This window comes from Bacillus rossius, chromosome 1 (assembly GCF_032445375.1).
Source record: "Bacillus rossius redtenbacheri isolate Brsri chromosome 1, Brsri_v3, whole genome shotgun sequence".
NCBI classification, from domain to species: Eukaryota; Metazoa; Arthropoda; class Insecta; order Phasmatodea; family Bacillidae; genus Bacillus; species Bacillus rossius.
Window position 1 is genome coordinate 160236339 of NC_086330.1, and position 27948 is coordinate 160264286.

General features: G+C 37.3%; 1 protein-coding gene across 1 annotated transcript; it reads right to left on the reverse strand.

The window, feature by feature from the left end:
• Positions 1–801: 801 nt before the first annotated feature.
• On the reverse strand, positions 802–27948 carry LOC134546357 (uricase). The gene is made up of 6 exons (XM_063389145.1): positions 27914–27948; positions 13543–13882; positions 11771–11966; positions 9362–9548; positions 5027–5150; positions 802–3203 (listed from the first exon to the last, which is right to left on the reverse strand). Exons 1-6 carry the CDS (start codon positions 27934–27936, stop codon positions 3033–3035), a joined length of 1041 nt encoding a protein of 346 aa, XP_063245215.1. The 5' UTR covers positions 27937–27948; the 3' UTR covers positions 802–3032.

Sequence of the window (27948 nt, forward strand, 5' to 3'; positions counted from 1 at the left end):
TTCTTATAAACTTAATAACTAATTTATCGCCTTGCTTTTGCGCAGAAGTTACCGAATATTTCTGAGAATTTTAATCTTAAATGCCTCTGCTGGAAGGTGATTTTCGTAAAATCCGTTTTTAGGTCAAGTCTCTGGGTCTTACAGTTTCGAAGAACTCGTGGTGAGTGAGTCAGTGAGTGTTATTTCACTTTTATGTAAATAGATAGCATCTAAATGAACTTAATTAAAACAACAATATTTTATTAATTCATTTCCTAGTTTTCTCAAAGTATAACATATATATTTGTATATTGTTTAAATATCTACGTCGTAATTTAAAATCTTTAAGAAACAAAAGACAATGGGAGTTGTATGTAAAATAAAAATAAGTATAAATATTTGACCACATATTTAATCAAAAATAAACATATAAAGATGAATATATACAAAAATAACTTTATAAAAATTTCATATATTTGATAATTTTATCTTGTATGATAAAATTCTGTAATCTAAGGTCTTATTAACTAAAATATAATATGTACAATTTAAAAAAAATATATAGTAACTATTTTACACCATTAAAAATATTTATTAAATAAAAAATCATAGACTAGTATAAAGTTTCGGTTTTCCTTTACAATTTTTAAATTTTTCTACCACATCCAATATGAAAAATTATTTACAAAAAATGCCATTTTAAAAGAAAAGTTAACAAAAATAATATTTAATATAACGTCACACACATAAAAGTACATCACAAATTTCAATAAATTAACGAATAATTAATATTTTAACGAGCTGTACAATTTTTGTTGACATTTGTTTTTAAAACTTAACAATTAATATTTTCCACAGTTAACCAGATTTATTAATTAAAATAGGTAGTGTTTTTAATTTTTTGTCTTTAAAAAAGTGAATATTATTAGAACTAAATACTATTTGGTAATAAAAATACAACACAGAAAAATTTTCTTAACGTAAAATACAATATCAAATTATCATGTATCAAAATAAAGCATTTATAAGGTAAACATTGATCATCATTGTGTGTAAATGCACTCGGATTTTTCAGTTCAGGCATTTTTGCTTAGGAATATTTTGTTTTTTATCATAAAATTTCACAATTTGTATTGGTGAACCATTCTCTTTAGTGGTTGCTAAACTATGTGACAGTCGTAATGGAAGAACGCTGCGTAAAAATTTCTTAAACTTTTCCTACCTCTATCTTTTCGTTTTGTATTCCTTGCGTGAATTAAATAATTCCCAAATTTTAAAATGAGTGAAGATTAAGAAAAGAGATGGGCAATATTTCCAAATGCGTGCGAACGGTAACCAACTAAATGAGTGTGAATTGAACTTTGTCACGAACTTTGCAACGATGGAGCTTTGGTATCACCGCTTAGTATCTCGCATGTGTGCGCAACGCGACGGAAAACGACTGCACGCCCACCTCGCGCGTAGAGGCGATTTACCGCTTGGAGCCCGTGATGGTGTCGTCCTTAGAACGGGTACGTGCAAGGAACGCAACTAGCAAAGAACGCGAGAAAACCACAGTAGTTTATAAAGTGCGACATTTGCAATACCATCACCAGCCTTACAACTTGAAAGCGTGAAGCAATAGAAAAACTGAAAAATATTTCTTCCTTGGGATTCTTTTAATAATTCCATTTTTTTAAATAAAAACATATAAAACTGACTATAATTTCATTAAAAAGTTTTATTTTATTTTACTGTACGAATGTTTAACAAGTGAAAACGTGATGAATAACATCGTGACCATTCAAGAACATGACGTCTGCGTCTTGAAAAGTTTATAACACTTCATCTCAAATGTGTAAAGCGTAAACACAAGCCTAAACACAAGAAGTTGAAAATTGACCATTGCTTGCGTTGTGTTTTTTTTTTATTTGTCTTGTGTACTTAAGACTCAGTATCACTCATTTGTTGATTTTTGTTTTGTTTTTTCGTTATCACTTTTATTCACGTGATATTTCTAAGATATTAGCTTCATACCTCCCTTGCATTTGTTGTTCTGCCACAAATATTTTCAACAGATATTTACTTCGTCTAGCAAGTAATTATCATTACAAAGACTTGCGCGCCATTTTAAACACACGATATTAGCTACACTAAATGAATATCTGTTTGAAAATATTTGCGGCAGAACGTAAATGCAAGGGAGATATCTAGTTAAATGTTACAACTAGCCCATAAATGAGACTATTGAAAAAAGGAAAAAGACAAAATTAACATGGCGTGTGAGACCGAGTCATAACATGCGGGTATTTGAAAACTTCGTCGTGGAAATTTTGGCATCTAGCGTTTCTTGCGTTCTTGCGTCACTCACGTGGTTTATAAACCCGGCACTAGCGCCTCCTTGCGTCTATCCGAGTTGATTCGCCTTTAAGGATATCGTCAGGACACGGCATGCTGTGACGTGATCGAGGTCACTTTCTCACTACGCCATCGCCATATTGCGACGGAAATGTTGCTTGAACTCCGCTGGTGATGGTCGGTGAGTGTGGATTACACAGGAAAAAAAATTCTGTACTTTCACAAAACATTTCTGTAGAAACAAGTTGCCAACAAATAGTTTGTAACACTACAAGGAAGATATTTAACTTTGTACAACACATGACTATGGTTATATATGAAAAATGTTTTTTTCGAAGTAATACTGAGTATTTCTTACGAAAATTGGAGCATAATATTATATTTTAATTGATGTTTCAATCAAACTTTTTTTTAAACCGTGGAAAGTAAAATCTAAAATGAAGTAAATGGACTTTACTTGAATGTACCGTGCTTATTAATACGTGCAGTTAATACTGGAAAGCTATTCAGGGAACTGTTTACAAATAACTTTAACTGTTGGAGGTACAGGGACAACACAAAGCATATATGCCAGGAAAAGAATCCGAACCCAGTATTACAGCGAACATTATTTTGTAGCGATACAGTTGTTTTCGTGTGAATGTACAAATGTACAAACATATGTTATTGTATACGGACAGTCGTGTTCCAATTACAAAGGAGTCGGAAGCAGCGGGTCACAGCCGGCTCGTCTCCCGGCGCACCAGCGCGGCGTGGATGATGCCCGAGGGCTTGTCCACGGGCTCGTACACCTCCTTGTTCTCGCCGCGCACCAGCCCCGCCGGGAACTTGGACATGTCCAGCGTGAAGTAGTGCTTGTTGGGCATCTGCATCTCCACGCGCCGTATCTGCGGGGCACGCGCGCGTCACTGCCTCGCCCCGACACGCGAGGCCGGAGGGTTGCCAACCGAACAGCTAGCTACGTACCTTTATTTATAATCGTAACCATAAGATCCTGGTTTTATCTCGTTCAGGCATGCCTCAAGTTGACAAGAATTTGCTGCAAAATAATAGTTTACCTACCCTAAAAATCCATTTATTTCAAATAATCACTTCATCTATTAAAATTACTAACTAGTTGTCGCTCCCTAACGATTAAAAAAAAAAAACTCTAATATGTATCCTTGCCTTAACGATGCAAAATTAGAATAGTGGATTTTATAAATAATATTCCCTAAAAGTGGTTAACTCCCAGAAGAAATATTTTCTCTTCTGTTTTTATTCCCTCCTCCCCAAACACCCCCTTTCTACCTCGTTTCCTGCTGCCAGTAGCTGAAACCCGCGAAAGGTGAAAGGTTTTCTCAAATGATCAAATTGTTACATTCTGCCCATTAACTTCGGCGTTGTCGGTAAAAAAGGGAATGCAGCCCTGAGGTTTCAGCCAAGCTCTAAAAAATGAGTTTACACCTTTGATATATTTGGAAATTATTCAGCCCCTTATAACTATGTCGTTTTCAAACAAAAACAGCACAGTGCATTACGAGTAAGATGATATCATATGCAAAATAAAATAAAAACTTAGATTTTTTGGTTTGTTTTAATTTTCAAACCTTTGAAACACACAAAACACTCACAAACATAATCCTATAAGAGCATTTTTGTATTATTATTTTTTTCCTTCTACAGAAATGAACCTCTCTTCGCAATGCTGAACGTTTTTCTTGTTTAAAACCTTAAGGTGACTGAAACTTGCATAACAGCATGTAAATCCTACTTATGCACCTAGTATAGTCTTCAGGTATGGCCCGACCGTTTAAGTGAAAATAGAGTGAATTGCCTTCTTCTATATCTGCTATTCACAAGACCATGCATGGTCAAATATTAAAAAAAATACTATAGTTATTGCTAGAACCATCAAAAATAAAATCTTAAATTCTACACAAGTAGTAATGTATATATTTAATAACTTTAAATTCATCAAATATTACTTCTTGCATAGGTACTTAAAGAAATTTAAAAGTTGATAAAGAATACCCAAAAAAATTTTATGTTTTCAATTTGGTGTACTATTTACTCTGCGGAAGTAAATTATTGTGAGATCAAAAACTGAAACCGGCATGTAAACTACTTAATATGTTAGGTATATACATTAAATAAAAATATATATTGCAATAACTTATTATATTTCAATAGTATTCAGACATAACTAAACAAAAAATATGTTTTAGGCGGAATTGGCATTGCTGTTTACAATGTTCACGCATTGAATAGTCGTTAACGTAAGTATGTATTCGGCAAAGAAACTGAAAGGAATCGTGCAATATGGAATGCTGGAGTGATCAACGATCATTAGAGCCACGGAAATTTCGCGGATTCATTTAGTCGCAAGCTAGAATGCAAACCTCCACACTGTCGCACTGTGTTCATGATTGGACCGCAGTTACTTGGACACGCCCCTCTACGACCGTGAGCCAACGATGTCCAGCTAGGAGAGAAGTAAGCGAATCAGGTAGTGCCAAATTACAAGGATGCTAAGAAATCAACCAATGGGAAAGTAAACATGGGTCGAGCACACCTATAACTTAGAATTCTATCCTGAGGCCAGAGGAATCCGTGAAATTTCCGGTACTCTAATGATCACATTGGGGACTTGGGCTTGGCAGACCAGGCGAGATGATTGTGCGCTGGCCCACCGAAGCCCGGGAATCGCGCAGGGCGACGGCCGGCTCACCTGGGGCACCTGGTCGAGGATCATCTTCTCCGTGAGGTACAGCGTGTTCTGCACGGACGGAGAGAATATGCCCTCGTCTGGAGGCCCGGCGAACCTGTCCAGCACGCACTCCTTGACCACGTCCCTGCGGAGCAAGCACACGTCACTCCGCTGTCACTGTGTCCAACTGTCACTGCTCGCCGTACAGCAATACCTATCAACACTTGTTACTTAGTTTTAGAAACAGACCATATGCACATTTATGAACATTTTGATAGCACCTTAACCTTCCGAAAATGTCTAATGAAATTATTTTTATAAATGATATATGAAGATTTTACGGTAATGTTTTTGAACATGAAATATACGAAAGTTATTAACCTAAAAATAATGTGTGGAAAATTTAAATTAACAAACTTATACACTTTTTCCTGGACAATTTATTAGATATATCATGGATTAACAGACAGTTAACAATATAATTCAATAGGTAATTAACGTTCATTAAATGTTTTGAAAAGTAAACAATAATATATAAAAGTTCTCTAGAAATAGACAAAATATATTACCACCTAATTACCTGTATCTCAAGTTTCGTAAAAGTGTTGCCTCTAAAGATATGCAATTTACAAATAAGTGACTAAATTAAGTGTAAACCATCGAACATTGGTTGCAGCTCTATCTGTTCAGATTAAATGTTTCACTGCATATCACAGTAAATAAACTGGCATTGTAAACGTGTTGGTGCCATTTACAACAGCATTACACTGCCATGTCTGCGGAAACTGAACACAAACCTTCCTGAAATTACTGTCCTATAATTATTTATTTCTTACAAATAGGCTACCACCGAAAATGCCGAGAGCGAATACAACCTGCAATGCATGAGAGTTTCACATTTGTAGAGTGATTTTTCTCAAATTTGACAGTTTTCAATGGAAGTACCTACCGATGGCCTAAGTACCCGATTGCCACTGTTATTCTGTATATTATAAACAAATTCACTCGGTGGTTATCGTTCGTAAACAAACATTACGCGATGCTTTGCAAGTGGCTATTGGTAAAAGGGTACCTCTTGTAATACTTTTGAGTAGAGTCAAGTTACACTACACAGACTATAGTAGACTCTTTTGATCCATTTTAACGCCTATAGTCTGTTTTGCTCTTAGATGCAGTACAGAAATGGTATCCACTGTTGTCATATCGATACCACCCGGCCTGTTAACATTAAAATTCTAATTTCGCCTACTATTGATAATAATTGTGGTAAGTTTTAATTTTTTTTTACTTTTATCAGAGACCATTAAAAAGTGTATTGTGACAGTATTATTACAGTTGTATAAATTCTGAAAAGAAAAATATTAATTCTGTAATCCAATTACTATTTCATATGAGAAACTGTTTATAGCAGTTGGTCATTGGTAAAAACAAGACATTATATTAATTTTGTGAAATGGTCAAACAACCCAAATTTTTAATTAAAAGATATAAAAAGTAAATGACAAAAACCGTCGACACCAAAAAGGCGTATTTCAATTACATTTCTTTAGAAGTAAGAATTTAATATTATCATATGATACTCTTGGAGAAATACAACAATAAAATGTATTTCCAAAATTACCATTCCAATCTTTCCTTTAAAAAATAAAAATTCTTAAGTATCTTTAAAAATATTGTAATTGCATTATAAAGTTCAGTCAAAATTTTTATGCGATTTGGGTATATCTGGTAACAGAGCCCACTGAAATATGGACAGCACTACTAGCAGATATGGTGCATTAAAAAAAAAGTAAATTCCCATTAAATCGCACACTGCAGTCTAAGGATGAGACACGGTATAGCGCACGCTTCCTTCGATCCGACGTGAGCGAATCAAACGTTGCGTGCGAGCAGAATGGCAGCACCCGCCACGAACAGCGCAGCGCACTATGCAACTACGCAACTACGCAACTACGCAACTACGCAACTACGCAACCGCGCGCAGTCCCCGTTCACTGTCGTGTCCTCGGAATCAGAAATTAAGAGCAAGTGGTTTGGTTTGTGCTATCTGCCACGCCCATGCAGTGATGTGTTCATAACGCAAACATTTGGCCAGACACCAGTTGTGAAACAGTTGAGGGTTGAATTATAACGTGAATGAACAAAAAAAATGCGTGTTGCTAACATAAATGTGGCTAATAAGAAATTGTAAATTTCGGTGGAATATGATCATTTTCTCGTAATTCCAGAAAGAATACTGATGGATGGCTAGAAAAGTTACTGATTGCAGAAGTAACTAAGCTCGAGATGGGGCTCTAAACCACAATCTGTTAGTCATATTAAACAAGCTGAGATATTTTTATTCTCGTTTTCACTCTGCGCAGTGAGGTTCTCGAACGAGTATCAGACACGTCGAAAGGAAACGAACTTCTGAACTTCAAGTTATCTCGCATCAAAGTTCTAAGTTTAGATCACTCTGGATGAAGAAATATGTTTCAAATAATATTATCAGATTTATACTGAATTTACGATGGTTTATTAGTACATATTTGTATCTTTGTGATGGCTGAAGTCCAACACCATGTGACTGCCACCTTTCAAAATAAAATAGCTGTTGAACTCTGACGCCAATAATCTAATCTAGCACGGATAATCAACAGCATGAAACGCCGCAATTTTTTTAAAATTATTTTGATTTGCACATGTCAATAAATGATCTGAAATTCAATCTGGGTGATTTTGAACTACAATTGTGCTTTAAATATGTCCTCATAAACAGCTATTTTCCTTATGATACAAATCACTTGAAGAAGGAAATGTTGTTTGCTTCCTTAAACTCGTGTAAAATCCCAAGACACTGTCGATATAATTGCTCTGACGTCAATGATATTCGATTTCCAACTTGGCATTCAAATCTATAAACGAGCTATCTCAGATTATTCTACTAAGTGGCAAATATAGCAATCAGCTCTATACCAAAGAATACTTTGATTTCCAGGCTATATTCAGTGATAAACTAGCCGTATAATTATAAATGATATCCTAGTCCTTTCTGCCTTAACATTACCTACCCTTGGTATCTCAACAAAGAAATATCATTTCAGCAGTCAAATGTTGCGATTACAATTTTTTTCACTCTATTTTTCAAATAATTTTAAATTTTACACATTAAAGTTAATCATTGTACATTAATAGATAATATAAGAGCAGTTGGTTCGCTAATAAAACACACTATATTCACATTTTTTACTAACAGTTAGTGCCATAAATCCCTCAAATGCCATAAGGATGCTTGTAAGAACACAAGCGATTCGTCCTTTCACGAAAAGTTGCATCGGCGATTGTGAAAGTTACTATTTGGAAGGTCAACAAAAAGATAAGAATTGAAATCCTTTATGATGCACTTTTCAAGGGTCCTTTTAGGTAAAATGGTCATTTTAGGAGGTATTCGGAGACAGCAATCGTTTGGCGCATCGCCTTACGGCCCTCAGAAGCCCAGACTCAACTCACGTGGTCGAATTGGTTGTCGTTAGTGCTACTCGACTACGATTCGACAAACAGAGCGGTCATATGTGCTGATGTTAACAAGGTTACGTGCAGATTAAGTGGACAGTTTATTAGTCAACAGAACTTTCAAAGTATATACCATGGTGTCTTTAATTCAGTTTTATTTTTCATGTTCGGTAATAGGGCGTTTTTATACGTTCTGCTTCAAATTTCAACTTTGAACTTAATAATTTTAACCAAACATGTGTGTGTCTGTTGGAGTGTTATTTGTTTGGTTAGCTGCAGCGCATACGTATTGAAGTTGAATGAACATAAAACATATAGCAGCCACAACATTGGAATATAGTACACACACACATGAAAACAGCACGCGCACGGAACACAAACATTTTAATTGCTAATTATTTCTGCTCTGTGTTCCAACTTCTCTTCGCTGCCAATCAGCAAACATTTGGTAGGTGTCATTTACTAGCTAACGATTGTTTTAATATGTGCATATCTAAGATTTAAAAAACATATTTCTTTATGGATTTTATTTGTGAGGTAATGCTTTGTAGTTAACCATTTCTAGTCGTTAAAACAAAATGGTTCAATTCAATGTTGTACTTCGGTAAACCACTTCTTCATTTCTTTATATATGATTTAAAAAATCTAATTTTCAAAACTGAGAATTTCAGCACAAGTAAATTAAATGGGGACAAACAGTTGGAATGTTTCCAACCGCTCTGCGAATGTTGCTTCGACTTGTGTGCTGTGCGTGTGCGAATGTGCTGCACCCATGCTGTGTGTGCGATGCCCCGCCCACACCAGCTGGGAAGCAGTGTGCTGGGAGCTGGAGCAGACGGCGGGCGTGGGCCGAGCGCGACTCACCACACGTGGTCGAAGTCGACGCCGGTGGCGGTGGAGTACTCCCAGGTGGCCGACACGACGGTGCTGAAGATGCGGTCGTTGGCGTCGGGCAGCGTGCGGTACTCGTCCTGCACGAAGTCCGTGAAGGCGGACTGCGTGGTCTTGAGCACGCGCAGGTTCTTCAGCCCGCCCTCGATGCGCGGCGGCTCTGCGCACCAGCAAGCTCTCGTCACTTCGCGCGGTCACTGGGAGTGCCACGATGCATTTCCCTCAAGGCTATACTCAACACATAAACTACTTCACGACTGAGACCTTGTGTCCTGGTGCAGTATTTACGTAGGGACCGATAGCCGCTGAGCTGTGATTGGTTACTTCGGTCGGCTCTAATTGGAATATCAGGAATCAGGAAGCATCTACTTTGTTGGAGCAACAAGCTTGATTGTAGGACAATCTGGCAGAAGGCTCTATATTCGCTTAAAAGAACACATATCAAACATCAAATACAACAGAAACCGTGCAGCCATAGTTCAGCACAGCATTGGAATAAGACATACAATCCACTTCAACCAAGCCTAACAAATTATAAATATTATCAACTACAATCACGGGTTAATCAGAGAAGCCGTAGTAATCAGCTGCGATGGGCCGCTATACAAATACTGCGCCAGAACACCAGGCTTCAGTTGTTGGCTGTTGTGTCCCGGGGTGTAAGCATCGCTTCCGCGGTCTAAGGGCCGGAATGTACCCAGCGACCTTTTGGACCACCAAAGGCTGGCAGCGCATGGGTGCTTTGTGAGCTACCCAAGGGCGTCCCGAGGTTGGCAGAATTTCAGGGTTCCAGTGTTAACATAATGGGATGACTGTGAATAACCAATAGCAGACCGCGGACCACTGGCTGGCTCGGTGGGGTCGTTATCACGGCAATCGACTGTGAAAAGCAGCCCGGATGAAGATCGGCCCGCAGCAAGAAGCAAGTCTCGTCGGCGAAGGCACCGCAGGGGATCACGTGGACTGAAACTAGCGGGGCTGTAGAATGCTAGGTGCGCAACGGAACAGAACAGCGTAGAAACTGGGAGGGGACTGCAGTCTACGGTGGTAGCCACGAGCGGTGTAACCTTCAGTTGTCTCGAGGAGTTTGGGGAATCGAGGGTTCAGGCCCCTCCCCCTCCCAGGCACGAAAGGAAGCCGATTGTGGACTGCAAATGACGATGATGGAGTGACGCCGGGCAGCCTGAATCCTCGTGTGCCAGTAGTTTGATCCGGTTTACTGACTCGGCTGCCCACTTCCAAGACTTGGACCTTTCTCTCCTAATCTAGTAGTGACTTTGCTTGCTTAATGAATGTTAATTTAATCCCCACATGACCCGGCTCAGGGTTTTCCCTGTGTCATTGCAGGTTTTGCCTGAGTCACAGAGATTATCTTTGGCTAGGATGACCAAAGAGGCGTCACCCATGACCTTATTTGCTGCTATGACTGGCCAAAATCCCCATGTAAGCACAAGATGCACGTATCTATTTCCCAGCATGGAAGGGTGTACAGGCTTCGACCTGAGACACGCCTAGTTCCTCACCTAACCTGGACCATTCCCTCGCACTTTAAGATTTACTTAGGCTAGGAGAATCTGGGCTCAGTTGTTAATCAGTCTTGATAGTGGCTGCAATAAGGCCCACCTAAATTTCGGGCACATCATTATTTATAAGGACGTAGCCTCAAGAAGTAGTTTGTGACTCTGGTCACGAAATACTATGATCTTGTTTGCATACACATAATCAAACTTTTTTAGATTGCTCATAGGACACATCATCCTATGGATTACACAAGGTTGGGTAATCACTAGCTCAGAATCGTCAAGGGCGTATCAAGAGCACTGTAGTCCAATCGCCAACATGAAGATGATATGGGTGTGTGTTTCAAGCTTGCTTTTCTACCCAACAAATCAGTGAAATGATCGTGTCTCTATATCTCTATATCTCCAGTTTCTGACATCTGGTGTCTTATAACAATCAAAGAGAAGAGAAAGGTTTCTATGCCCAGAGGAAGACAGGAAGTGCAAAAAAGATTTATTGTGGATATTTCTGAAATTAATACGTTTTTGCAATAAACTTTTGTCTGTTTGTTGACAGCAAAGTATTTGTCGGGGAGAGCGGGGTAATAACGTGCATCGCTTTTTCCAACCCCCTAGAGGGAGTAACGAGCACTGCGCAGTGCTGCTACATAGCGGAAGACAACCCAATCAGTTCCAGACAGGTGGTGAACTTCTAACAGCACGAGGATGTTCGACGTTGGTTTATATTTAATTTCACCCAGGTACTTTTGTTATAAAATCAGTGAATCAGGTGTATAGAGGTAAGAGAAATATGTTAATAGTAACAATATTTAAAAGTAACTGTTTTCTTTACACCATGCCAAGCAGTTGACGGAGTGCTCACCGTTGCGCCTCTGCGTGACGGTGCAGACGCGCATGGCCTTGGGCGAGAAGATGAAGGCGTGGTTGTGCTCTGCGGCGTCCACGCTGAGTCGCTCCCAGGGGGACTCCTGCACGTGCGCCGACGCCTCGTCCACGTGGCGGTACGTGTACAGGAAGTGCGCGCACAGCAGCAGCGCGAAGTCCTCGGGCGACTGCACCTGCCCCCCACGCCACGTCAGTGCTGTGCCTATCAGGCCTGTACAGCCTATAGCCATCCGCCATTTTGTGATCTAGAACCTTCTGCAGTCTTGAATTCCGCTGTCTTGTAATTCCGTAATCATTATTAAAAAAAAATAGAAAATAAATTTTAAATAGTTTTTAAAAAAATATTTTATAAAAATACCAATAAAATTTTAATAAAAACCGCATTAATGACATGGAATTTTAAGTCCTCGGTTAGAACCTGCCTCACGATTATAAAAGATTTTGAATGTAGCTAACCTAACCTGTCATTCCCACGAATTTAGACTATTTATAATGTACTTAAATTAAAATAATCACTCTATAAAATGGTTAATTACTAGTAAACTAATTGATTTATCACAATGTCCTCTTAGCTAATGATGGTAAAAAATGTCATGAAGTAACATGGTATAAAGCAATTTGGAATTGTTATCATAATTTTTACAGAAAATTGGTTTGTTTTCAGAATTACCTCGCCAGCATGGTGTATGGAAATGAGGGAGGGGGGGGGAGTGTTTGGAGAGCTGTTCGGTTGTCACTTCTCGTTGAAAAAATCATCACAAACAATCATGCTCTTACATAATTTCTGAAGTTATGCCTGATTAAGAATCATTAAGGGTGCAATTTTAGCATGCAGCGAAATGCGCGCTCAGCATGCAACGGAAATTTCAACAAGGATAAAGTCCAAAGCGCATGCGCGTTTTGTCCATTCGTGTTCAAGCGCGCATGATATGCAACGTAGCACGAGATTTATTTTCCAATTAGTGAGAAATAGCTCACGTAACCAACAAATTCACAAAACATATACTCACAAATAATTTTAATATTGAAATAAGCAAACCCATATTCTGCATTTACGGTGTCGAGCACTCATTTTGGGTAAAACAGAGCGGCGGGGAAAAGGTACCTCCTGAGAAATTACCATAATTGAACTTTTCCCCCTGGCCTCCTCGAAACAGGGGAAAAGTACCATTAGGTAAAAGGACCAACGGGAGTTTTACCATACTTTCGTTGAATCAGTGAAATGGCTTCGCTCTTTAAGTAGTGTATAGGTTCCGTCATTTTGGTAGCGCTGCCAGGCCCAGAAGTTTCCCAGATTAACTTAAAAGACTACAGATAGCAATTGTGACGGTGACTAACTGTTGTTGCAATCAGGGGTGCAACAACAGGGGGGGAGGCAAGGGTATTCCCCCCCCCCCTCTTAAACCTTGAAGTGGGGGCAAACGGGGGCAAAGAAAGTGCTGTGTAATCAATTTTAGATAATAAAACTGCTTAAATAGCACCATTTTCCACCTTGACTTACAAATTTTCCCGGGGGAGGGCCCCCGGACCACCCGCTTCAATAGGGGGGGATCGATGATTCTTTATAAAAAGGTATATTGCCCCCCCCCCTCTTTGTAAATTTAGTTGTTGCGCCCCTGGTTGCAATCATAAATAAAGTCAACATATCGCGTGACAGAAGAAACAAATGTTTCCAAATATGTGTTATAGGAATAAGCAATAATTGCCGGGGTACCGAGGACAGGGGAAAAGAAACGCAGAGGCACTCACCCCGTGCTTCTTGGCCAGCACGTGCACGGTGTTCTTCTGCGTGTCGGTGGCGATGATGTCGCGGTTGTCGCCGGTGAGGAAGTCGCGCTGCGAGTGCAGCCGCAGCCGCGTGTCCACCTCGTACTCGCGGATGGTGTGTCGCGCGCCGTCGCGCCGCACGTGCAGCAGCTTCACGCTGTCCTTGCCGTAGCCGTGGTCGGCGAGGCGGTGGGGGGCCTCGTCGCGCGGGGGCTCCGGGGGCGCCGGCACCTCGGCCGGGAGCCCGCCGCCCGCCGCGTGGGTGCGCAGCTGCGGCCCGCCCCGCGTCCTCTTGCCAGCGGGCAGGCCCCGCATCAGCACCCTGCACACACCGCGCCACGTCTACCTGTAGCCTTCCCCAGGCGCCTTCCATTGTTTACATACGCGCGCAGCGTGCAACAAATAATTACTGAATAAAAAACAAAAAATAAATATTATATATGTGCTTTTAAATCATATACTTTAGTGATTGATGATATTTCAAAACATATTTTTTTTTGTGAATATTAGTGATAGTGTATTTATATAAGTGAGGTTATGTTTCCATATGTATTATTTATTTTCATTATTAATTATTTCATTATTTTTAATTAATTTTTTTAATTAATTAATTTGAATAAACATTTGGGTTATTTGTTGTTATTCATTATTAATTTACATGTATTGTCATTATTTTACTAAATTAAATAACTTATCTTGAACGCGTGTTTATAATAATATTGAATACTAAGTATGTTTTAATTTTTTTTAAATTTAAATTACTTATTATTTACCAGCCATATTTATATTACTCCAGTCATTTAATTGGTTTATTTATATTAATTATTTGCATGTAAAGTAAAAATAGTTTTTATTACGCCAATTAAGTATCTAATACTATTAAATATACAATTCTTATTTATATCTACATTAGCATGTCGGAAACGGCTCTAACAATTTGAATGAAAATTTGTACTTATATATCGTTTTGCTTTTCAAGTTTTATATATATATATATATATATATATATATATATTTATATGTGTGTGTGTGTGTGTCTTCCCTGGAAAAACGCGATTATAAACAAAAAAGAATATTTTTCTAAACGTTTCTTTATATTTCACTAACGCCATTTGTTTTTAGCTTTTTAAATAGCTACTCAACTCAACTTGTAGTTTATAAATTAGATACTCAACAACAGATGGCAATCCCATCCAATAGCAATACAATTTTATTGTGTTAAAAGTATATACTCCTCCCAAATGAAAATCCTGGACATAACCGCAACATAGTATGAAAGCAAGTATTGAGTTAAGTTCAAAAACTTATAATCCTTACTAATATTATAATGCGAAAGTAAATCTGTCTGTCTGTTTGTCACGCTTTCACGCCAAAACTACTGAACCGATTTAAATTAAATTTGGTACAGAGATAGTCTAGAGCCTGATAAAGGATATAGGCTACTTTTTAATGCCAAAAAAGGGATGTAAGGGGTTGAAAGGGGGGGATGAAAAGTTGTATGGAAGTATCGTAATTTTTAGAGCTAGAAGCTTGAAACTTATTTTTTAGGCTGTTGATTCGATATAAATAAATATGACATTAAAAGTTTTACTCTCAAGGGTGTAAAATAACAATAGGGAACAGGGGATGATAGTTTGTATGGAAATATGTAAGGTTTATGTGAATGTTTTATAAGTTTGCGACAAGAGACAAAATATTAGAGCTATTCTGACGTAACATTTTCGGAGTCGTTACAAAATGTGAAACTGAAATTAACGCGAGTAAGAAACTTGCCAAGCACCGCGCCGTACACAATGAGCGCTGTGCAGCCACCGAGGGGGGGGGGGGGGGGGGGGAGGCGGAGCGCGGCGTGGTACGGCGCGGTGTATTTGGGGAAATATGCCTAAGTGTGCTTACCCGAACGGGCAGACACGTAAGTGCCTTATTTGTAAAATAATTATCCTAATTAATTAAAAATGCTACCCAAAGACACTTTTCCACGCGGACGAAGTCGCGGGCACAGATAGTTAATGATAACTGTGAAAAATAAAATGAATAAAAACCATATTATAGCTGAATTTTTTAAATAAAATGTTGGACTATCCTACATTAGTGATTTATTTTATTTCACCTACGGCAGGTCTTCTGTAGGTAGGTATAAAGTGTAGTGAGGATAGCAAAATATGCATATATATAACGTATATTGTCTATATATGTTATATATGTCTTATATCCAGTGATTGTAATAGGTAGAGTTATAGGTAAACTCTAATAAGTAAACTCTACCTATTCTGATCACTGTATAAAACCTTAAACTTTAAATTGCTCGTATTAATAAATACATACATAACAAATATTTTTTTAATGAAATAAAAAATATAGCTCATATCTCGGAAAGGGCTAATTTAAAAGGAAAATTTAAATTTAGTTAACGTTTTGCTTTTTACTTTTATCCAACTAAGTGTCTTCCCTGAAAAACAACGATTTTACAAAAAAAAAATGTTGAGCGAAGCTCGGTCGCCCAGGTACTAACTACTAACGCGCGTACATTATGTACACGCACCCTTTTATTTTTGTCAAGCGAATACTTTTTCAATCGCCTAGGTGAACCCCTAATAAAATGAAACATTGTTTATGTTAGGTCAACGACTTTGAAAATAATCTAAAATCATGAAAATGTATAAAGTCTCCCGAAAGAGCAAGCGGTAGATTTCGGATATGTTCAGGAACTAATCAAGATTTGGTACATTTTAAGTTTATCTTTCTTAAGAGTTAGTTGGAGTTCGCCACTTTATTTTAGCAGACCTTTGTGGGTTTACTGAGATATAATATCCAGTTCCTTCGGAAAAAATAACTCAAGTATCAGATTATTCCTTTATTCTAAATTTTTTTATATATATATTTTTAAGAAAAAACGCTAAAAGAGTGTTTTTAAACGTTTTGCGAAGCGTCTCGAAGATGTATTTGAGAAATCTGAAACAAAATGACCCTTATGTGCTCAGCTGCAATTTAAGTGCACGCTTATTACCCTCATTATCAAAAATCTATTTCGGAAGTTATCGGTTTATAGTGAAAGTGTTGCGCTAGTCATTCACAAAGTCGAAGATGCGAAAGCTTATAGGTTGACCTTCCCCGGTACAAGGCAGCTTCATAGCAGGCCCAGCTCAATTCCCGCTGTCTGTTTCTCTGTCTCCCCTCCCCTAGAACTAGCTCGTGGAAACGGAATAAAGTTATCCAAGCTTAATTACCGTACTTTCTGTTCCGATATTAAGCTGTATATCGCTTCTTATGATGCACACAGCAATTTGATACATGCCTACAATATTCTGGCACCCCGTGTGTTATATCTTGTATTGGAAGCGTAGGAAGGGGAAAAAATGAAAATATATTTTATTGCTTAACAGAAGTAATTCCCAGTGAGACAGAACTGATGTAAAAATAATCTACATTTTATTTAAATTTCAATTAAATTAGTAATTAATGTTTGACAATATATATGTACCTTTTTTTTTTTTTCATGTGACCACCTATGAATGAGCCGATTTACAGACGAGTAAAACACAGAGTTGACTGGCATGTGAAACTTTAACTCTCATTGGGTTAGTCTTCCGTCTAATTCAACATTCATGTGTCAATCACGTGAATCTGTAACATTATGCTAACATTAAAAATATGTGATTAATACGTCAGTTCTTATTTTTATTTTTGTATAACAGAGACTGCCGATCCAAACTTCTCATTGCAGGAAGTCTTTAAAACTTTCCACGTACTGGCTCGAGGCCAAATCAACTTTGCACGCGCAAGCTGTAACTACTATTGGCTAGTTTCAAACATTTTTCAGAACAGTTTACAGAAGGTTAACGTCACGTGTCTTGCAAGCCTAACATAGCCAGCAGTCAGTTGCAGTCCCGTAAAGCGCAGCGAGCGAGCCACGACTAGTTTATAAACGCTGTCAGGAAGAGATAGGATGGAGATTGGCTGTGATATTACTTCGTAATGAGATGACTGGAAGGAAAATAAGTTACCCTGTAGTGTGCAACAAACAGTGTGGCTCATTAAAAGACTTCGACGCCAGAGTGTATATTCATTAAATTTAGGTCTACTGTGAAGGACCTCAATTTTAAACCTGGAATTGCCTTCCATACAAGCTGAACTTCCCATTACTTCCATTTTTATTCACACCCCATTCACATTTTACGAAATTATTCTCAATACTGTCTATGATACCATTAGTTAACAATATTAAATTAGGAACTGTTATGGTGGGCATCATCTAAATTTTCTCAAATTGAATAGTTATTTAGAGTAGTACCATTAGTGTACCCATTTCCCAAATGACATTTGTAGCACAATGCATAATATATTATTTTTTAATTCTTTTTAACGAACACTGAGCTGTTTATAAAACAATGTTGACAAATCAACAGTAGTAGAATGATAACTAGGCTGTTGATACTATTTCTGACTACTCTTGACTGTTCATCCGTCACTGCGGTGATTTTCAACGTATGCTAATAATGTAACTTGAGTTCTGTAACTCTGGTAAATGTAAAAAAAGAGACAAAAAATTAAACACCTTCTTTCAAATAAATGGTTTTGACCATTAAAAATAAACATGTCGAAATTCGAACACTATGGACAGCTGTACTGTAGTAATGCAATCGCTATGTCTTCAATTTTCTTATCAGATATTTAGATAAGAAAACGACACTGGTTTAGTTCTTTAAATATTCTTTTTGCAAGTAAAGAATGCTAAGGAACTAAAAAATATTATTTTTTATTTAAAAAAAGGCATAGTTAAAATAACTTTGATATCGTTTCTGGAACACCGTGGCCACTTCAGCAAATGAACCTCGCCTGTTGCAGTCACTCGACACGGGTGTTCTGTCCGGAAACCAGTTTGCAGAGCTCCCGGCTTCGCTCACGGAAAATAATTTTCTGTACTTTAACAAAATGTACCTTTGGAAAACAGTTGCCAAGATATATTATATATGATTGGGTGTTGGATCATAAACTCCGACACTGTTTGACCCATCGCCATGAAAGTTGGCACATCGAAGTGTTTTTTTTCATGAAGAAGGTTTTTATGCTATCCATTTTTTTTGTAACTCGCCGCATGATGGCGCTTCAGCGCAAAACTTCTAAACCGTTCAACCAATCACCATAAAAGTTTGTATACATTGATATTTGTACATGGAGAATATTTTCGCGATATCCATTTTCCTATAACTCGTCACTAGATGATACTGTATCGCAACAACTCCTAAACCGTTCAACTGATCGTCATGGTTGAAGAGAAAATCAAAGGTCATAGACATACAAACAACTATTGTGTGTAATTTCTCTATGTCCACTACGTTATCATTTTGCTTTAACTCGTGGACAATATATCACCCTGTGTTCAGCCCGGTCAACGCCGGGTACTGCAGCTAGTAGTTTGTAACACGACATTAAATATAGTGTAACTTTGTAAACTGCCTATGGTTATTTTTGCATATATGTAATACGTTTTTAAAGATAAAACTTAGTATTTCTTACGAAAATTGTAGCATAATTTTATATTTTAATGATATTTCATTCTAGCATAATTTCTTCAAAACATGGAAATGATGATCGAATATTCAACTAATTGACTTTATTTTGTTATTTCATGATTATTTTGTACACAGTTAACACGATTTAACTATTGGAGGTACTGGGACAACACAAAGCATAAATGCCCGGGTTAAGAATCCGAACCCAGTATTACTGCGAACAATATTTTATAGTGATATAGATGTAATTTTGCACGAATATGTATATTCCATTTACAAAAAAAAGATGTGTATACTTATGTAAGCGCGTTAGAAGTTATACTTCTCTCTGATTGAAGAGACAGAACTATTTTGAAATTAATTGTATCAAAAATTTATTCAGTAAATACTTCGTGTTCAATATTAGCTAATATAATCATGCGTATAGAATAATTTCATATTAAAACGATAAACAAATAAAATGTTTTCATGTTTATTTGCTTAAACCAAAATTTGTATAATCCAGTAATACGTAATTTTAAAAAAGATTCCACTACCGAGTTTTAAACAACGAGCCGTTAGTATTAACCATGCATTTTTAACCACTGCTTAACGAAGCCTAACAGAAGAATATAAGGAGAATTAAAAATATAATCTCTGTAAAGCCATTTTTAAAGTAATTTAAAACTTGGGATTACTATGACTACTTTAGTTTACCAAATATATTCCAGTGTAGTTTCACTATCATTAAGTTTCATTTGGCACACCAATACGTTTGGTATGTACGCTTTTTTTTATGAAAGTGACAATATTTGGGTTTATGTTCATACACGTTGGTTCATCATCTTCCTGTGAAAATTTCGTTGCATGGTGCGCACGCATCATTTTTCTATAACGCGCCTAAAGAAATGTAACTTAAAAAAACACTTTCGGCAAAGCCTAGAGACGTAGGTAGATTTCGAAGTATCTATTTTTCTTCCGGAAAGGTTTTGGAAATGTCTATAACTTCCTGGAACATTTTAAAATCTTAATGTACATATCAATCTATATGTTCACCAATATTAAAAAAAAAAAAACGAGTTAACATTTTCTCATATTCCATGCAGCGTAAATATATTGAATGTTTTTAACTTAATGCATCCAGCATTGAATGTCTTAACGTATTTCATAGTATGCCTATTTAAATATCTATGCAATTATTATTGTCATCCAAGCACTGTTCATCATTCCTTGCAATAATACATGATCGTGTAAATTTTTTTGTACAAAGGTTTAAGGTAATATTAAGATGGATATTAATAAATTCTGGCGTATTTCATACAAGAAAGTTATATATTTTTTTAATTACAACTCCTGTTTTAAGGTAATAGTTCTTTTTATCGAAAATAGTTTCAGCAAAAGATTCAGATAAATTTTAGGAGTTTTACAATAAATTAAAACGGTTTTGATAGCATATATTTAAAAATGTAGTGACTTTTATTGTTTTTATACACATGTTATTTCCACCCCTTGCAACAATGATTTGTTACAAAAATTTATTTCATATAAAAGTTTTCAACAATATTAAAAAACTTAAACAAAAATAAACATTAATTCGATAGAGTACGTGGTAGGGAATTGTTATTTATTTTATTATTTTAAGCACAGACTTTTTCAACCTCTTTCAGTAATGGTTTGTATTGTCAAAAATTATTTCAGACAAAATATTACGATAAAAATCAAAGATTTTGGACATTCAAAACGGATTTGATAGTGTACCTACTAAGGGAGTTATTGATTTTTTTTTATTCTAACCCCACACTTTTTCAACCCCTTGCAGCAATTGTTGGTCTAATCAAAAATATTTTCAGACAAAAGTTTTAGATAAAAATTTAATATTTACAAACATTTGGAAGGAATTTTATGGTGTGCCTATGAAGAGAGTTATTATTTAATTTTTATCCTCCAACCCTTGTAGTAATGGTTCTTTATATACAAAATTATTTCAGACTAAAGTTGTAGATAACAATTTAAGGTTTCACAATAAATACAACATGGTACGAAATATATATATTTTTTTAATTATACCCTTTATTTTCTCAACACTCTACAACAACGGCTCGTCTTATCAAAAACTTATTCATACAAACGATTTTGGTATTACTCCTACGAATTATAATACGTTCAAACAGATGTGATATTTTCTATATTGTGGGAATTACAGTGATTTTTCTGGTTTTTTTTTTTTTTTTTCAAAAAAACTTCCCCATTGCTACCCCATTGGTCGGATATTGCTTGTTAACGAACTCGACCGACGAGATATTCCATTAGAAGAATTATCAATCAGTTGGGAAGAGATTCGTGAAATTTGCAACAGTTATCGTGTTCACAAAATATATATATATATATATATGTGTGTGTGTGTGTGTGTGTGTGTGTGTGTGTGTGTGTGTGTGTGTGTGTGAATAAACTTTCAAGTTGACAGTGGTTCTGGGGTCTATGGACCTTGAAACGAAAAACTATGTAAACATTTTCCGAAAGTCACACCATGGTAACGGCTACAATATGCAGTATTTCTTCGAAATCTACAAAAAAAAGAAGGTGTAGTGCAGGAACTCTCGCTCGCTGGCTCAACTGCCTGACCTGCGCAGCTGCGCGTCTGTCAGCGGCAGGCAGTTGCGGCAGAGCGCGCTGTGGGCGACACCGGAGCCGAACCATTTGAATCTGCTTTCGAGCGGACAAAGGGACACGATAACGAGTTCTTTGCACAGCTATTTTCCAAATCAAAATGTCCCAAGCACACACTGGGACATTCCCCGTTCAATGTGTGTGCGTTTGTTAGGTTTGACAGACCGTCACTAAGGTTGATCAACAGTTCCTTTGAACATGTATAGACATTGATAATTAACATTGTGTACAAAATTCAATTATTTTTAATATGTTTGATTGTTTATGTTAATTTTTATATCTATTTATCAAATACCACAATTTATTTATTACATTTACTAGAGCTTCATAAATAAATTACCTACATTTTATTTTTATACATATTTTTACAAAAAAATATATACAAAATAGCTTGTATGTAGAGTCATTACAGAAAGGAAGAACGAATTATGTTATCAATTGTATTTCAATGTAAACCTAATTTTCAGAGCAATTTAATGATTAGGGGAATTCGCTTGGGTGCTTTTATTCCTCAAAAAAGAAAAATTCGTAACTTTTTCCAATTGCGAGATCATAGGCAAAACTAATTTCTGCATTCTGGTTGTAAGTACTAACAAATATTGAGCAAAATGTTCCTGTGTACGCTCTCCGAGAGCTGTGATATTATTAATGTGTGATTTAAGATGTGTAAGTGTGTGTGTGAATTATTATTAGCACTAAAGATTTTGTTAGTGTTTTGTAGGATACCTGGTGTATCTACACTATTTTATCTAAAATTATTTGAAACAAAAGGTTTTAATACTAACATTAGTATAGCTTGCCCGGTTCTGGCGATAGTGACGGTGCGTGGTGTATGGTGGGGTGAATGACCGACCAACCTCTGACGTCACGTCAGCCTTCTTGGATGATCTTGACCTTCAAAATTACTCAAAACCTACTCAAAATTCCTCAAAATTCCTCAAAATTTACCTATTTCTTGAGAAAAATTTTCCTCTCTAGAGAAAATTTCCCGTTTTATTCCTAACAAATTCAAAAATTCTAAGTTCGAAATGCCTAAAAATACAATTGTATTTGAAAGAACCAAAATTCCTAAAAGCAACTTAAGACTCCTAAAAGCTAGCCACCCCACCCACCGTCGCCTGTGTGTGTATTGCGTGTTCATTGCGTGTTCTGTGTGTACTGTGTGTACCTTGCGTATCCACTGTGAGTACTGTGTGTGTATTGTGGGTCCATTGCATGTCCTGTGCGTGTATTTTATGCTATTCTTTTGTAAAATGTGCTTTTTTTTAATGTGTTTTCTTTTCAATGAATGTGCATCGTATTGTGCTCCATTTTTTAAAGTTGTTTTGACTTGCGTATTAATGTAAATGTATTGTGTTTTGACTAGCATATTATTCGAGGGGCCCCGGGTATATAAGCGAGTCCCAGACGACAGGGCTTTCAGTTTGTTACTGGCTACGACGTTGTATAGATGACCTATTTTGACTCGTCTGATACATAAGTCCGGTATCTGATGACATCTTTAAAGGCCAGAACGATGGAAGTTGTAACATCGATGGACCAGAACCTCATAGCAGTGACGCCGATGGTGACCCAGAACTCGATGTAATGTGTACCATCGTCCCCTACGATATTAAAGGAGACTTTAATAGGTGTGGTTCCACCAGCAGAAGACACTTAAATACCTGTAGTGTTGGGTGCAGAGGAAACCTCGATAAGTGATGTTTCGCCAGCGAAGGAGACTTCAATGGCTGGTGATTTGTCCACAACTAACGAGCAATGATGCTGGTACTGTGACAAGATATTCTCGAACAGTAATGATCGTCGACATGAGAAGAGAGAATGTGCTAAGAATCCTCCTCGCAAAATGTTTGGCTGTGAGAAATGCCATAAGCAGTTTGCCGGAAAAAATAAATATTAGAACGCACTTGAAGATATGCAGAGGTCGTGTTGCACGGCAGGAAGTAAAGGTTTCGCTGCAACAACAAAGCATCGATGTGCATAAGAGTACACCAGGAATTGGTACAACTGCAGTAACAACATCTGGTTTGGGTCTGAAAGTTTCGTCTTCGACGACTAGACATCCTTGCGGCTACTGCGATATGTATTTCGCATTTTCTCATGATGCACGAGGACATGAGAGGAGTAAATGTACGAAGAATCCATCTCGTATGAAGTTTCGCTGCGATAAGTGTCATGTTTTGTTCACGCGTATTGGCAGTTTGACACTAGACGCGGAAAACTGTAAAGGCAAAGTCCATGCGCCTACTGTGTAACTACCGCAGACATTTTAACTCTTTTTTTTATATTTTTGGGAAATTTTCGAAATTTTTTTGTCAAAAATTAAATAATTTAAAGTTTACAGTCAAGTTCTAGGTCATGACCTCGGCTTAGAGTCTTAAGCTGTTTTTAGGAATTTTGGTTATTTCGAAGGCAAATGTATTTTGAGGCATTTTGAACTTTGAATTTTTGATGTATACAACGTGAAATTTTCCCTAAAAAAGAATTTTATATCTCGAAATAGGGAAATTTCTAGGAATTTTGAGATTTTTTAGTCACTTTTGAGGAATTTTAAAGGTCAAGGTCATCCAAGATGGCCGCCGTGACGTCAGAGGTTGGTCGGTTATAGAACCCACCACACACCACGCACCGGCACTATCGCTAGAACCTGCCATGCTATACTACGATTAACATTATGGTGTATAGCAGATTTTATTTATATATTACAATGTAATTCTTGAGATATTTGTAATAATATTTTATTATTTTTTATTTATTTTGTTTAAAATTCATAATTTATGTCTGGTCTTTTATATAAGTTACAAATGAGTTTAGTTGACCAGTTAGTAATTATTTTACTTAGTTCGCACCGTGCTGTAGTCTTTTAAAGGTGTTTTGTATGTTGTATTAGTTTTTTTATGTTGTATATAGTATGTATTTTTGGTTGGCTTAATAATGTTATTTGTGTTTTTAATCGTTTAGTGATTTAAAACAAACATTTTTAAGAAATTAAATAATGTAGCACGCCTTTACTTCTCGCCATAAATAGGTCCACTAATTGAAAACAGTAAGTAATATTTATCCTAACTATACAATTTCAGTGGTCATACACTTTAAATTATTTCGCGTGATCAATAAGAGGAAAAGCACAGTGAATGCCACGTCGCCCCTACTGCCAGTACTTCGTGAAGGGTTGTGTAGGGAACTCGGGAGAGCTCGACGAGTTAGGTTGGCACCGCTGAGTACACGCCGGCGCGCCGAAGGGAAAGCGAGTCGACACGCGCCGCACCTTCGTTTGCTCTTCCGTCGCACCCTGCGATTACTGGAGGAAAGTGTCTCTCTTGGAAACACTGGGTCCGGTTCGTTTGTTTCTTCCTCGTCTACAAGTGCGGTTAACAGACGACAGATAACAGATCGTGTTGGAAGACAAATGTGTTGGCAAGTTACGTCATCAGGCATTTCAGAAATCCTTGCACAAGGAAAACGTGTTTCTTTTTGTTTATTTATTTCTGTTCTACATGAAGTTACAAAATCATGTTTACAACAAAAGTTTTTATGAAAATTTCAATGTCTGTAAGAGTAGCCAGCCACTCTCTTGGTTTATACTCTTTTCTTCGAGATATGTATGAAGGATGACAATTTATAATAAACGTTCCATATCCGGAAATTATATTTTATAGTAAATACAAACAAGCAGGAATATCGTTTTAAAAAATGGGTTTACGACCATCAGTTGAGCGGGATTAAGCCCAAAATCAGGCGCGCAGACTAGCTCGGTGAACAGTAAATGATTGTAACCAGCTTCTAGACGGTAAGTTTCTTTTTTTTAGTAAGTTGGTACGTAAACAGTCTCATATAAGAATCAAAGGTGAAAATTACAGATTTCTATAAAAATTACTTTTTTTATTATTGATTTAATTAATTGCTATATTGATTCTTGCTTATAAGATGTTTTAATTTCTGTTAGAAATAATACTTTTATAGTTGAATTGTAATTTTTATTTCTCATAGGAGGAATTATCTACTGGAATGACACTTGCCATAATAACATAGCATTAATTTAAACATGTTTCAATCACGAGATTGTTTCTTTCCATTGTGATTTATAAATTTACTTTCGATCATTCTTACTAATTTGGCAGACATAACTGTTTTTATTAGAGTTTCAGTTTTCCTCGGGCGAATTAGGGGCGTTCCTTATTACAGCAAATATATTCTCATTTGACCAGTCAGATTCAAATAGAGAGCCTCTCCAGCCAATAAAGAAACAACGCGCGAATATGTTACTATTTGCTTGGAATATGTAGTATAAATTAACAAATTTATGTTTCTGTTAGAAAGAAAATTAGATTTACTGACTTATCAATGAAGGACTGCGCATCCAATAGACAGGCTTCTTCGAAGTTCTAGATAACTGGAAAGTCGTAGAAAAATACCTGGATTCCACCTTCCAAGTGTTCTGTTTCGTTACATACAAGTTAAAAACGCAAGTGAACTGAGGAAGCCCGCTCAGCCAGGGGTATACTTGTGTTAGTGTGACGGGATGATAAGTGCGACGCTCGCTGGTGCTTCTAGCGCGGTATCGCCTCCAAGAGCAAGGCTGTGTGACTGGCGCGCATTCTTCAGGGCAACCATGAGATTAGAGTGGTGACATATGGCGATGAAATGAAGATAAAGGTTTAATGCAATTTTCTTAAGTGCTTTCAACAATCTACACCGAATTTTTATGTCTATAAATTATTCTGAAAACAAGATTTTCAGTCATTTTCACTCTTCTAAGAATAATCAAAACGAAATACGGAAACATAACTACTCATCCGCCCTCAACGTATCTTAATGTTTATTTGTAAACTCACAACACTCTGATATCTTGAACAGTTTTCAAATCGCGTAGTTTTCCTGAAGCTCTGCACACTGTGCGCGTGCTCATGTAGGCGGGGGCCTTAGCTAACTTTTGAAATTTCTTTAACACTTGCAGACATTTCCCGCGGGTTCTGTTCCGAAGTAACTCAGCCAAGTAAGTGTCGGTAAATGCATGAAGATCCTGAGACAATTCGCAAGCAGTAACCTCGGTGAGCTGAAGGTCAGCTGTCGTGGTCGTGTGACTCACGCGGCGGGGAGCGCCCCCCTGCGCTAGTTCACGGCCGGGCCGCCGCCAGCGCTGCGCCGCGACCTGCGCTGACCCTGCCGAGACCTGCATACCTTACAGTCACACGGGCAATCAGGCATTTTGAAAAGTAATTGCCTGTTTAGCTATTAAACGCTATTCGAACTTCCTGAAAAGTGTGATTTTTCTTTAACCTCCAGATACTTTTCCAACTATAAGGGTTACTGAGGGGGGAGAGAGAGATGTATTCCCCCATCGTCCGCTCCATAAGACCGCCAATGCTGTACCGGTGGCTCAGCTGAACATCCGCGCGTTTCCGGCAGCAGTCGCAGAAAACTCGCCAACTCGGAGAACTCAGTTTCGTTACATTTAAATAAATAAGACAAGCCGTTGCGTGGAAGTTTCGGTCGTAATATTTCTTTGCCAAAACAAACAACGTATCCGCGTTTTACATCATCGGTAATTGAACCTGGAACATGTCAGTGTATGATGGGTTATATGTCTACATTTTTTTGTAAATTTATTTAACATCCATATACATTAAAACTTAACAGTGTGCTCATATTTTATTTATTTGAAATGTGTTTGTTTTTCCTTAATTTATTTTGTATTTATATCTTAAATACTTCAGCCTACTTAAATACGTCTACTAAATATTCATAAATAAGTTATTTTTTATATTTAATTATATTAATATTAATTAGTATCAAACAAAATATGTTTATGTACTTAGGTATATAGTTTAAAGACAATCAGAACGACGTATATTGCCAAATAAATTAATATCAGTCTTTCATTTGATCGGACTTTTGAGGATTGTATGGCGTGAGTTGGGACGCCACAAACCTACAACCACTGAGCGAGCCCGACGGGGACCCCAGGCCAACGAAGGACGGGCGCGGTGAGAGGCGACACATCTCCAGCACCAGCCTGACAGATGGTAGGGGTTGTTAGGCGCGAGCTAGTGCTTCGAGCCCGAGGCAAATGACTGGTTAGGGAGTATATGTGTATACGTATAAGTTCCCTCGACCCATAAGGCCTCGTGCTAAGAGCGCTGCGCTAAGCCTGTAACACCTCCAAGGATGTCGCCACGGAGGTCGAGACTTACTTGTCGGTGTTGGACCACGGCATGTCTTCGGGACA

Coding starts and splice junctions, on each gene's coding strand:
- LOC134546357 (XM_063389145.1), bottom strand. CDS start 27,936: ATGCCGTGGTCCAACACCGACAA. Junction 13,883..27,913: donor CCGTGGTCCAACACCGACAA/GTAAGTCTCGAC, acceptor CGGTGTGTGCAG/GGTGCTGATGCGGGGCCTGC. Junction 11,967..13,542: donor TGCTGGCCAAGAAGCACGGG/GTGAGTGCCTCT, acceptor CGTGGGGGGCAG/GTGCAGTCGCCCGAGGACTT.